Source organism: Perognathus longimembris, chromosome 10, assembly GCF_023159225.1.
Source record: "Perognathus longimembris pacificus isolate PPM17 chromosome 10, ASM2315922v1, whole genome shotgun sequence".
NCBI classification, from domain to species: domain Eukaryota; kingdom Metazoa; phylum Chordata; class Mammalia; order Rodentia; family Heteromyidae; genus Perognathus; species Perognathus longimembris.
The window spans coordinates 67,540,901-67,554,876 of NC_063170.1; the positions used below are offsets into that span (position 1 = coordinate 67,540,901).

The 13,976-nt window shown below is 49.5% G+C and overlaps 1 protein-coding gene across 4 annotated transcripts in view; it reads right to left on the minus strand.

Moving 5' to 3' along the window:
- Window positions 1–13,976, minus strand: part of Srgap3 (SLIT-ROBO Rho GTPase activating protein 3) — a 173,089-nt gene that overhangs the window by 46,331 nt on the left and 112,782 nt on the right. For all 4 annotated transcript variants that reach the window (XR_007212395.1, XM_048356205.1, XM_048356206.1 and 1 more), the window contains exons 4-6: window positions 10,590–10,652; window positions 991–1,176; window positions 221–349 (exon numbers count right to left, since the gene is read on the minus strand). Coding sequence is in view for 3 of the 4 variants with exons in the window: in XM_048356205.1 (XP_048212162.1) it covers window positions 221–349; window positions 991–1,176; window positions 10,590–10,652 (378 nt within the window). In the remaining variant the exon portion in view is untranslated. The remainder of the gene's footprint in view (window positions 1–220; window positions 350–990; window positions 1,177–10,589; window positions 10,653–13,976) is intronic.

The following is a 13,976-nucleotide window of genomic DNA, read 5'->3' on the forward strand; positions in this document are numbered from 1 at the left end:
AGCTGACACTGAATAAGTGACTGGCCAAGACAAGTGACAGGGTCCAGCAAAGCCCACCTCCCACCCGTGGACGTAGCAACCAGGAGGTTGGCCCAGCTTCCAACACTTCCTGCTCTTCTGCTCCAGTGAGGCTCCAAAAGCCTGAGCACCCCCACTGCCAGCCAAAGACCAAGGCCCGCACCTCCACCACCCCCCGCCCCCAGCTCCCCAAAGTACTCACATCGATGAGATCGGAGACATCGTGGATGTAGTATTTGCTGATGGCAGCGTTGGTGGCTGCCAGGTTGAGCAGGTAGTCATTGCGGGCCTTTGTGCACTTCAGCTTGTTCTCCGAATACTTGGCCTGTCTCTGGAAGGAGAAAGAGCGGGCATCAGAGCTGAGCCATCCCGCGAGGAGGTCCGTAATCTTCTCCACTGCAACTGTTGAGAGCTTCGTCTCAAGTGACACACTTCTCTAAAATGTCCCCTGCGTCCTTGCCTACTCGGTGTTTCTTCCTAAGCCCTTCCCACCACCTCTTCATATACGGGTGGACTGTCAGCCCATCCGTGTCTCCCTCCAGGGAACGATGAAGTCAGGGACTAGAACTGCCCTGCTTGTTACCGTTGGGTCTGCAGCGCCCAGAATAGTCCTGCCCAAAGCGTGCCCTCCGCGATTTACCCCAGTGTTGTCTCTCTTGCTGGAACACGCCAAGTTCCATTCGGCCCTTGTCCTTGTCCCCAGCCACCAAACTGTCTTCTGAAACAAGCCCTGACCTGCACTGATTCCTGATGACTCTCGCTCGCTGGGCACCCGTCCCATCACAGTTCCGCTTCCTGTCAGCTGGGTGCTGTGTGCTCTGGAGGCTGAGTCCTGGCCAGGCCTGACCAATCCTCGCAGGACTGTCGCCAGCCTGCCTGCTTCAAGACATCAACCTCACGCAAAGGGGGAGGGTGTCATCTAAAGGCCCGCTCTTCCCCTCTGTATGCCCCACGTGGGGACCCCACACTCACCTTCTCCTTCATCTTCTCAATCTTCTTCACAGAGCTGCGGCGCTGGGGCCGGTCCTCATGCCGGAGCAAGTTCATGCTGAGCTCTCCCGACTTGTTGAACTGCTTCTCCTCCTGCTTCTCGGCCTCCTTCAGCTTGCTCTCTGCGCTGATGCTCTCCGCGTGGTACATGTGGTAGGTTTTCATGACCTGGGGACACACGAGTCTCAACTACCCTGTCTCTCCCAGCCTTACCGCGTCTCTCCCGGTCCTGCAGTGTATTTGTCCCTGCCCTCTTCCCAGCACACACTCTGAATACTGGAAATAATGATGATTATCATTACTAGCAGCTTTAGCAAGTCCCTACTAAGCATCAGGCATGAGCTGATAAGGAGAAAATTACAAAGGGTAAATGCTATAGCCCAGAGGGGGTGGAAGGCTTGGCTCTCTAGCCCTGTGGAGTGGTGACCCCGTATTTTCCCACCCTATTAGTGAGAAAGATCCTCCCCATATACTCATCCGGCTTCCTTAGGGAACATCCTTCTTACAAATAACATCTTCCATAAAAACAACTTCCCCAGTTAAGTATGTGGGCCTACAAATAGACCTGTCAGCAAAAGGCATAGTATTACATAATCTAACAGATATTCTATGCCCTGTGGGATACACTCCTTGGCTATAGAAAGAACCCTATAAATTTGGCTTTTCTATTCTACTTCCGGGACAAAAGTTGGCTATTGTTCTAACAAGGGAAAAGTTCAAGACAGATACTTCATACTGAAAACCTCCCAGAGTTGCAAAACAGCACACAAATCCAAAATGCAGTCACCTTTTCCTCATGGGTCTTGGTAGAAAGAGCTCTTCTCTGTCTTCTGCACATTTTGGCTCACGTGCAGTTATTCTCCTGCCCCTATTCATCCCATTCTCCATCAAGCCCAGCTTCCCAGGACAGACTCAGTGTGTTCCCAAAATTCCTTGCTTGTGGAGAACACAGCTCTGAGAGTCAGGCAGCCCTAGGAACCTCTCCTTGCTGGTTTCATCCCTTCTGTAACCCAGTTTCCCTAAGCCCCTGTACGAACAACTCAGTGAACCAGAAAACGTGCTGCACCAGTGCATCCTCGACATCTAGTGGCCAAAAGAATGACTGCAGGCTTCTAGGTAGCCAAAGCAGATAACCTAGTTCTCAGAGTTCTCCCTCCGCATCTGCTCTGGTCTGTCTACTTTACCTTCACATTCTCACCTTTCCCTCTGTCCCTCCGCATTGGCAGACATGCCTGTTTCTTTCCCTCCGCGCCAGATGCTGCTGTTCATTTCTAGATCCCACCCTTTCTGAGTTCAAGGATTCCTGCCACATCCACCTTTACTACTTCAGCTCCACGTGTGCTTACGTCAATCAGCAGTGTGTTACCTGCGGTAGGTAGTGCAGTGAAAGAAAGAGTGCTTCTATCTGTATCTCAGTCTTACTGTCCAGTCATCTACCAGCAAATCCACCCCGTCACTCAAGGGCAGTGTTCCAGCTGGGTGTTCTCACCTCCTACATTTGCCTTGGCCCTCTTCACTATTCCCCACTTTGCTTGTTTTCTTTCACTCCTCTTGAACCACAGAGCACTCATCCTATTCTACAGCAAGCCAAACTTCCCAGGGCAGAGGGGTGTGTCCCAAGAATTCCTTTCTTGGAAAACACAACTCTGGGGACTTAAGGGACCACACTCTTGTTGATCCCACTGATTGCAGGGCACAAGGACAAATGTGTCACCCAGGGTGATACGATAGACCGCTGCCAACAATGAGGGGGTCTCTCTGAAATGAGTTTATTTATACCAGAAACCTCTAGATGTTTCCTTTATTTAATTACAGTTATGCTTTGGTATTTATGGAGGATTGGTTCCAAGACCCCCCACCAATACTAAAATCTGCAAATGCTCAAGTTCTTTATATAAAACAGCATGGTATTTCCATATAACCTAAAAATGTCTTCTCTATACTTCAACTCTTCTCTCCCTGACTTAGAATACCTAATACGATGTAAGTAATGCAATAAGTCATTTTTGTACTGTACTCTTTAGAGGACAAAAGGGACAAGGAAAAGGTCTGTACATGTTCAGCCCAGGCATGGTTGTTTTCTGGCTATTTTCAACGTGTGGTTAGTAGAATCCGTACATGTAGAACCTGTGAATAACTCGGGCTGCCTGTGCCTGAAACACAGCAAGAGGATCACAGTTCAAGTCCAACCCGAGCTAAACGTTAGCAAGGCCTTGCCTTCATCAATGCCTAGGTATCGTGGTATATGCCTGTCAGCCTACCTACACAGAGTGTAAATAGGAGGGCCATAATAAGTAGAAGGATCCAGGGGGAAATGTGAAATTTTATTTGAAAAATAACTAAAGTGAAAAAGGACTGGGGGAATGACTCAAGTAGTAGAGCACCAGTCTAGCAAGCACAAACAAAACGACAACAAAAGGAAAGAGAAGGAAAGGAGAGGAAAAAAGGCTAGCAAATGATGTGTATTCATTCCTTATTCACAGGGGAAGCCAGGCAGCATGGAGGCGGGAACACTGCTTTTGACTCCTAAGCTTGTCTGTTCTGGACTTTCTGCCCTTCGCCGTGGACTCACGCTTCACATCATCCCAACGTTCCCCGATCCTAATACGGGTAAGTGTCAGACGCACTGTCCTGCAGACCCACATTTAAGTGCAAAAGCCAATAGACAGAATCCAAATGCTGACAGCATCAACGGAGAAACACACTGGGGCACAATAAAGGTCAGTTGTTAGGAAACAACTTCTCAACAAATCAATCTACAGGTGCCTCTCTACTCCACAGGCACAGCCTAGACATCTGAGAATTTCAGTCTGACTACCCGTGTGGCCCATACAACTTAATTTCCATCTTAATTTCCTTAATCATTCATGTTCATAGACTAGCTTAACCCACTAAAATGCACAGTCCCAAGGGCTAGGACCTCATTCATAATCATAGGGCAGAGACTGGCAGCCAGCAACTATGGATGTTTATTTGCATGTCTGAGTGAATGAATGCTTGGCTGGATGAATGGGGCGACAGAGCAGTGGACTGATGGATACAGTTGAATGGATGGTTGAGTGGACAGACAGGTAGAGGGGTGAATGCATAGTGAAGGGTGGATAGATGGTCAGGGGGGCAAAGGGAAAAAAGATGGAGACAAAGAGTAAAATGAAGGAGATTCAGTTCTACCACCTTGGATCTTGTGATTCTGTCTTGGGGTTGAGGACATCCCTAACACAATCATCAAATATTTATCGAGCAGTAATATTATTAGGTGATATGCCAGAAAATGGTACAGTATTACGATACTGCAGTATTGCAATGTTTCAGTATGGATGACATATGGAGTCTCTACCCTGACGTAGGGCCACAGTCGGTTCTACAAGTGATTATCCTATACTGTAACGACCACTCTGAGGAAGGGGAGAGCACAATTCCACAGGAAGGCATCCTGGAGGAGGTGACACCGACATTGGCCCATGACAGAAGAGCAGTTGTCAGCATGAACAGACTTGGAAGTGGGTGGGCGTGAGCACTGAGCCCAGGGGGAGCCAGAGCCAAACCAGACAGAGGAGCGGTGTACACAGAGGAGCATGCGGTGACCACTGGAGCCGTGGCTGCATCCTACTCCAGCGGCCCCACCAGAAGACATCTATTGTTCATAGTCTGGGATCATCTAGGTCTCCAGTAACAGTTTCCTGATTTCCTAACATCCCCCCCCAAAAAAAATCCCCCTCCACTATTCCTGGGGTCCATGAGAATCTGACACCACCCCCAATCCTGGGATGGGCATGAGACCCAGGCTTGCCTAATTTGCAGACATTATGTTAATCTGGCCCTAACGAGTGAGGCTCAAGGTCTCAACCAGGCCAATTAGAAGCAGCCCTGGGGCTTCACTGGAAACACGAGGAAGGGGGGAAGGCTGACTGGGTGTAAGCTTGCGTTGCTGGGGACAGTCTTTGTCACCATATGGAGGATGCCTGACAGGTCATGAAGCCCACAGAGATGAAAACAAAGCCAGAACATTTGGACAAGAGGCATCCAAGGGGGGAAGGAAGAAAGGGAGGGAGGGAACAAAAGAGGGAGGGAGGGAGGGAGGGAGGGAGGGGAAATAGGATTAACCGAGGAGATGTACTTCTACTGCCTTGGATCTAGCGAGTACACGCACTGTATGAGGAAAGGAGTGCTATGCCTCAATGATTATGTATTTATTGAGTGCTTAGTGGGGTTCTGGGCACTAGGCAAGAGGTGTTCAAAATGGTAGAAGACAGGGTGCACCCACTCTTGACAAGGCAGATAATTAGACAAGTGTGTGAACGCCTGCATCCACCTATGCTGGCGCCATCTGCTCGGGTGATTCAACACTTGTCATTTTTCCATAACTCTGTGCTATGGTTTGAACGTGCTCCCCCAAATGCAGGTGTCTCAAAATTAACCCCCAAGGTAACCATGTTGGGAGGTGATTAATGTTGTTACTGCGCCTGTAGGTTCGTTATCGGAAGAGTATCTCTGTCACAGACTCGAGTTTGGCCTCCTCTTGTCATCTTGCTTCGGTCCGTTCCTGCCTCCTGCCTTCTGCTGTGGGGCGGTGTGGCAGGAACGCCCTCACTAGGTTCTGGCACCTTGCTCCTGGACCTCCCAGAATCCAGATTTGTTAAGTTACATGTATCTATTCTATATTATAAACTACCCAGTGTCTGCCATTTTGCTATAGCATCATTAAGTGGAGTAAAACAGCCACTAAATGAGACTCAAAAGGCAGGCTTCCTCCCCTTCTAGCACGCGTGTATGTGTACACGCACACACGCACACACACTGCTCAAAGCAGTCCTGATCCCAACTGGCCAAACAGGACAGTGATTCACGAACACCCCTGACTGGCCAAGCAGGGAACAGGGGGCTCCTTGCTGGCACCCTGTTCTATTCAAGAGACGGCCTCCTGAGTGTCACCTCTCTGTCATCTCGGGTGGTGAGCGCCTTCATCATCACAGCTCTTCTGTGTTCCCTCACTCTGCGTCAGATTCCCCACTGCGATGTGTAACCACACTTCCTCATGCAGACACACCAACGATCAATAAGAGCATGTGGACCAAGCGTGCGTTCCTCGGGAGGCTGGAGAGGCGATGAGGCCGCCCTGTTCCCCGGAGGAGGATCACTCTGGGCTGAAACTGTGCACACGCTCCTGTGACAAGCAGGCAGAGGTCCCCTGCGCGAAACACACCCATGTGGCAATCCGGCCGAGCTGCCCTGTCCAGACGCACACCTCGCCTCCCTCTGAGAGTGGTGTGAAGACAAGAGCTTCCAAGGGCCCTGCAGTTACTCCTGCTTCCCTGCTCACCCACCCTCATTCCTCCGACGGGGCAGACCAGGCCCACAGCCCAGCTAACTTGGGCTGGGTCAGGTTTCTGATGCAAGAGAGGAGAGTAGCTTGTGCAAGTAAGATAATTTCCAGTGTCACCATCACGTTAGTAATCCCTTCAGTGGCCTCAGGATCCTTCTGTGCATAGAAGGGAAGACGTGGTCCAGTGCTGACACATCTGTAATGCTTTGCCACTGCTGCAGAGCCGGCAGGGCAAGGCTGAACAATGCTACCTGGGTTTCCATGTGCCATGGGGCCCTTCTGTGTATACTAGTTGTCTCCCATTGGCTGTAGACACTGCCTTTCAAATGGATAGAAGCAGTCTTGGCCCTTGGTCTCTGCAGGTCCCACCTCCTCAGATTCAGAAGAATTTGACAGAAAATTGGGCAGTAAAAAGTGGACAAAAAAAAGTGGCTATCATTTCCTAAACCATACAGAATAACAGCTATTTGCATATTTTCTTACATGTCATTACTGTACTGGGTATGACAAGCAATCTAGAGGTGATATAAAATACACAAGAGATGCGTGTTGGTTCTCTGTGAATACGACGGCATTTTCCGCAAGGCACATCTGGGCATCTTCGAGGAAGGCTGGAGCCAACCTCTGTAAGTACTGGGAGACAACTGGACTTGATTCATGTGTATAGAAATAGTTTCATATCGTTACTCAAGAAGCTTGAGGGGGTGCTTAAGCACGCACACCGACACAGGCGTGGACGGGCAACCCGGGCCTGAGGATCGTGGCCTCTCTGCGCCTCAGATCTGGCATTCCTAAAATGGAAGTGGTGGTATGAGCAGGAAGAAATGGGTCAACCCACCTACAGCCTTCAGACCAGTGCCTGGCCATGGTTCAAAGGGAGACACAGCTCCACCGGTAGAGTGGCTTCTGCTGATGCGAACTGGGCATGCGGTGTGTCTGGACACAAACTGAATGGTGGATAAAACCACTCTAGTAGTAGACTGCACTAAGAAGACACTGGCAACAGAGTAACGGGTAGTAAAGGGATAGTGATTCAAACAGTGGAAGACATACTTCTTGCCATCCACCTGTTTTATTGTTTAATTTTTGCTATTTTGTTTCTTCTTGTTTTTCCTGAGTACACACACCATCCATTTCTAAATTGAAAAGGAAATTATTTTTTAAACACAAAGATCCCCTAGCTAAGTCTGGCATGTGTAGAGTAGAGCACAGCCTGAAGGTCAGGTGACCAAGGAGGGGTGATGATACTTTTTCAGGCAAAACCTACTGAAGACCCAGGCTGGCCCAGTGGCAAGGGAAGCTAGAGGAGAGAGGAAAAGGCAGAACTAAGCAGGAAAAATATGGTTGCCTCGTTCATCCATAAGAGACAATGGTGTAGCACGAATGCCTGCCAGACATCAGGATCCTCTGAGGTCACCCCTCTCCCAGCCTCGGCTGCACGTGGAGTAGAAGTGTGCCGGGTTCCAGGGAAGAGCTGGGCTCACAGGTGTGCCCGGCAGGGCCGTGAGGGCAGCCCATCTGTCTCCAAAGCCCGCGTGCTAGCTAATGCACACAGCTACTTTTGCACTAATTAAGATGGTGGGGTGGGGGGGTCGGGACTTTAAGGGAAGGTTATAGGCAACTTAGAGAAAAAATATTAAGTGGAAGTACCTAATGGTATGTTGAAGTTGTGGGGGCTGTACCTGAACGTCCTTGTACAGAGCTACACTAGACCCTGGTTGGTGGGCTCCTGGGATGAACCCCTCTGCACACATGCCCCCTGAGGGAGACAGCAGAGAGAGACACCTTTGCAAGAACTTGCCTGGAGACCCAGGCTGGATTTCATACTCCCGTCCCTGCTGCATAATCCAATCAAGGCTTGAGTCTGCAAAAGGCAGAACCTCTTCCTTCCTGTCATCAGTGTCTACCTGCCACCGGCTGCTGCTGGAGGTGGATGTTCCTGCCCCTCTCCCTATGGCCCTGAAAAGCAGCCCTGGGCCCCTCCTACAGCCTGAGCTTGAAAGGCAGGCCGGGCATCGCTGCTTGGGCCAGCCTGGGCAAAGCTACTGAACACAGATGAGGAGCTGAGATGCTGGGTGGCTAACAACAGAACAGATAAATCTCATTGTAAAACCTAAACATATTTTCAGTTGAACAATGAAAACAAGCGTGAACTTCTGGCTGTTCGTTGTTTTGTTTTGGTTTTGTCTCTTCTAGAGGGATTGGCACAGTGATGTGGAATCTCATTCTCTGCCCGTTTTTCCTCCCAAACTACTATGTGATCAAAAGCCATGTGCTGTGCTGAGGAGGATTCTAGTGTGTAAGCACTAGAGTGTGTGAGCTGGTGTGTAATGTGTATGATTGTGAGCATGCGTACATGCGTGTGCATAGGTATAAATGGGTGTGTGTGTGCATACTAACATGCTTTACACACTGAAAGGCTATGAGGGCCGGGCAGAGCGAAGGGCTGTTCAATAAATGAATGCATTAATTAATTAATCACCCACCCCTGGAGTCTCCCTCTACATCATTTGTGTTTCCAGGTGGACAGGAACCTATGCATACCTAGGTTCCTCCTACATACGTTAAGCTGTCTCTAGATTAATTATGTATAATACTGTGCTATGCTATGCAATGGTTGTTCTATTTTGCCATATCGTGTAGTACATAATGACAAGGAAAATAATCCTCACATGTTCACAACAGATATAACCTGACACATACTCTCCATCTGTGGCTGGTTGAATACATGGATCCGGAAGGCCAACTGCCCCAAGACTCAGAATGCAGTCAACAACAAATGACTAGGAAGGTATTGGTACCCCGAGGATCTCCCCCCAAAAAACAAAAAGAGAGGATGCTGGGGAGGGGGGCTTCCTCCCCCAATTCTAGAGTGCCATCACAGACACCCTCCCCCCCACCCCGAGTAGAGCAAGCGTTGCCTGCCGTGTGTCTGATGCCAGTGGCGTTTCCATCCAGCTGCCCCGCCCTTGGGACAGCAGCGTGCAGCACCTGCTGGGTTGGGGACCCCATGCTGAACACCGGCGGCATGTGGGGCACAGAGGTGCCGCCGCCCTCCTGTCCCTGACACCTCCCTGGTGCTGTCTGGTCTTCACACCACAGTCTTATGCCACTCCTACCTAGACCTCCTAGGTAGCTGGGATCACAGGCGTGTGTGATCAGGTCAGGCCCAGCTGATTTGCTGACATGGGGATCTAACTTTTTCCCTAGCCTGACTTCCCTAGCTCTCAACCTCTTGACTAGCTTGCTACCACACTCAGCCTTCCATCCCCATTTTTATAGATTGGGAGACTGAAGCTCAACAAAGCAACTGCATTACCCTAAGTCCTGCAGCTGACTGGGCTCTGAACCTGGCCTTCCACTTCAGCTCCAGGCCCTGTGAAAATGCTCTGGGGGCCTGAGGAGCCAGCCACCTGCAGGCTCCACAATGCACAACCTTAGAAAGGCAGTGACAGCGAAGACAGAAGGCTTCATAGGCCCGAGGGTCTTTCCCCTTATACTAGGGGTTTTCAAGTGGAATTTTAGCAGCATCTCCTCTCCACCTACACGCGGAAGGAGACGCTTCACAAGGAACCCTGGTGCATTGAAGACATCACAGTTCTATGCTGTTCTGGATGTCAACAGGGCTGAGGGGCTTGCGACCCACTTGCTACTCTATTTCCTCTCCAAGGAAGCTAAAGGCAGCTCCAAGCAGTCTGAGAGCTCGTACCCCACAGGTCCAGGGTGCTCACGCTCTTCACTCCCTCGCGTCTTTCGTGTAACCCCCACTCCAAGTCGGAATCAGGTCAGCTCTGGGCCAAACTGGGATGTTGGAAAATGGGAAGACAGGCTCACCTCAGCAAACATCACCCTCAGAAAAGGGATTTGCTTTGCAGAAGAGGATCCTGGGACCCAGACAAGCAGTGAGCCTACTACCTAAGGCTCCACTCCACATTCCTGCCCTCTGGAGCCTTCGCCCTCACGCTCCCTTGCCTTGACTGTGCTCCTGCATTTTCACACATAACACAGCCCATATCCTCAGGCCATTCAAACCTCTCGTGAACTTTTACCCCCCCTTACACACACACATGCTCAGACCCCACCCCAGATGTAAAGAATCAGCAGCTGGGGCTGTCAGCCATTACACACCGACCCAATGATTGGCTGTCAGTCCAACACAGGACACAGGTAAGAGACCCCTGCTTCACCTCCCTCCAGCTCTGGGTCCTCAAGACAGGCCATCCAATCCCCAGCAGCGGCAGGCCCGGGCAACACTTACCGTGTAGAGCTCATTGGTCACCTTCAGGAGCTCCTCGTGCATCTGCAGGCCAATCTCCTTGCTCTGGAACACGGAAGAGGAAGCGTCAGCACACAGATATGACGAGCCTTTGACGAGCTAGGCATGTTAATCACCTGACTTGATTATTATACATAATATGCCATCATATACCCGGCTTGATTATTACACCTATACTGCACACTACACATACAAATATTAAGTGCCAATTAATTTTGTTTTAATGCTAAAGGCAGAGGGAGAAGTCTTCTCGTTCAAGGATCGGATGAGCTGGGACTACAGGTCTGTTCTGTACCTTTAGTGGGACTGGCAGACATTAGGTGGGACCTGCCTGACTGTTCATCTACCTTGGACCACAGTGCGGGTACTCAGCAGGCAGTCACTGAACTATGGCACACCCACGGTACACACACACACACACACACACACACACACACACACACACAAAGAGAGAGAGAGAGAATGAGTTAGGAAGGGAAACATCCTCAACTGCGGCTCCAAAAATTACTGAATGAGGGGCTGGGGATATGGCCTAGTGGCAAGAGAGCTAGCCTCGTATACATGAGGCCCTGGGTTCGATTCCCCAGCACCACATATACAGAAAAAACGGCCAGAAGTGGCGCTGTGGCTCAAGTGGCAGAGTGCTAGCCTTGAGCAAAAGGAAGCCAGGGACAGTGCTCAGGCCCTGAGTCCAAGGCCCAGGACTGGCAAAAAAAAAAAATTACTGAATGAGGAACCCAAACCAATCATTCCACCACGAACAGGAAGCCAAAACTCAGGATCTCTAGCAGGTCACCATGCCTAACTTGGGAACTCAACTGACACCATATTGGCACTCGCTGTCCCCCCTTTTCCCATCACATTCATGCCTACTGAGTTTGGGGGTATCAAGCCACCCCCTTAGAAAACAGGAAGCGTGGACAGTGGGAAGGACATTAGGCCAAGAAGGGCTCAGCCAGGTCGGTGCGGTTCCCTGGGGTTGAAAGGGCAGCGTCCCATCTTTCTGACCCCACCAGACCTATGAAATGAAGCAGAAGCCACAAGAGCTGAGGACAAGCAGACCTCGCCCTGCCTGATTCCCTGCCTCTTCCTCCTGCCTCCAGCTAATGTCATGTAAGCTCCCTTGGAGACAGATCTGTCTATGGTGGAAGCATTCTTATACACAGCAGGGTATTTAGCTGTATTCCTGGACTACACCACAATATCAGGGGGAGGGAATGTCCAGCTCCGGGCTCACAAAAATTATTTGGTACACGATGGGACAGACACGTATGCTTCGCATCACCTGCCCATCTTGATAATTTTGTATGACCAGCAAATGACATTATAAATACCCAAATGGCACTGCGTGCTGACAGCAGCCTCAACTTGTCACAACCAAAACGATCTCCAGATATCACCAAAAGTTCTCTGGGGGGTAAAATCATCCCTCTGTGGGAAAACAGGCCTTCGACCAAGGCCACAAAGTGGGTTGTTCTGGCCTGCAAATACATTTTTCTTGGGCACTCAGCACTTTCAGAAAATCTGCATACTTCCCCAGCATTTATAAATCAAGAAATGTCCCCCCTAAGTCCTGGATTTTAGTTCCTGTGACATCAGTATACTTCCATACATGATCTAACATACCTTTAAGGGAAGTACCACTCTTATTTCCACTTGACAGATGAAGGAAGGCTAGAGGTTCTGAAGTGGTACATTACTGGCCAGGGTTGCACAGTTGGTGACTGTCCAGTTACTGGTGGAATATTTGGTTTGGGTTCCTCACTCAGTAATTTCTGGAACTATAATTGAAAATATCTCCCTTCCCAAACAAATCCCATATGTACATATATACATATATGTACACATACATACATATACACAAGCATACATAAATATACATATACAACACATACATAGATATACATATGTATGTATATATGTATATAAATAATACTGCCTGGGAGTCTGCCATAATTCAGTGACGGCCTGCTAAGCACTGATTCTGTCTGTCTAGGGTTAACAGAGTCAGGCAGGTCCCAACTGATAGCTAAAGATGCAGAATAGGTTTCTAGCCCCACCCCATCCAAGGTTAACTTACTCTAGTCTGTGTGCCCAATGCAACATGCAGGTGAAAAGAAGCCATTACGTAGACATTAATGGTTGTGAGTTCAGGGCACAAGGAAGGTATGAAGGGCAGCAAGCCCTCTGGACACTGCCAACCTGTCTGATGCCTTTGCTTACTGCTTGTATAGACATCTGTATCTCTGGTCCTTGGTCCCCCTTGCAAACAGGTCTAGTCCTCTCTTCCACCTGCCCTGCGAAGCACATACTAGTCATGATGGCCATCTCTTGCTTCTCTCTTCCTCTTTTCTAAGACAAGATGAAATATATGTGGGACTGGTCCCTGCCTATCTGGACAAACAAGATGGTCCACCAGGCATGAGGCTGAGCTTGACCGGCAGCATACCGTCTTTTCACCAGTGATTGGATCAGAGACAGAAATGTGTCCCAGATTGAGCCAATCAGGATCTTATCTGAGAGGGTTTTCCTAACCAATCTATCTTTCCATTCTAAATCCCAACACATCCCTCCACCACTTTGCTCTGGCTTAAAACCCAGATGTTCCATATTTAAATATATGCTGTATGTAAGCACTGGCCGGCTCCCAGCACCATTGTGTGTCTAAAGCACAATGTGTTCCTCTGGGCCCAGCAACTCCAACCACTAGACCCTAATCGAAAGAGTCAGTCCTATCACCACCCATTGCCTTTATGTACACTCTTTTTTTTTTTTTTTGGCAGTCCCGTGGCTTGAACTCAGGACCTGAGCACTGAACTTCTTTTTGCTCGAGAATAGTGCTCTACTTCTTGAGCCAAGTGCTACTTCTGGCTTTTTCTGTGTATGTGGTACAGAGGAATCAAACCCAGAGCTTCATGCTTGCGAGGCAAGCACTCTACCACTAAGCCACATTCCCAGCTCCTCAAGTATACTCTTTAGACTAGTTTCTGTCCACCTCCCGTCCTGATCTGGGTTATCATTCCCTCCTCCTTGCATGTTTTTCCCTTTCCCTACTCCCAGTTAGCTTTTCTGTCCCTTCCCTTTCCAGAACTAATGCATGTCTCCTGCTGCTGCATGTCTACACTACGTTTTCACTCCTTTTTGCAATAAGCTGGAATACAAATTCAAGTCCCGATGCTGAGGCATGAGCCTGACTTCAGGACAGCCATGCCCCTTCCCGGCCATTTCCCCGAGTATCTCCTTGAGGCTCTTTTTAACCTCACAACTTCATTTCAGAGTTGCTAAGGCAACGGGCCTGTGAGAAGCCAGGGATTCTTTGGAATGGCTATGAACGAGTGGCCTGATGTGGCCAAAGTAAGAATTTCTGGA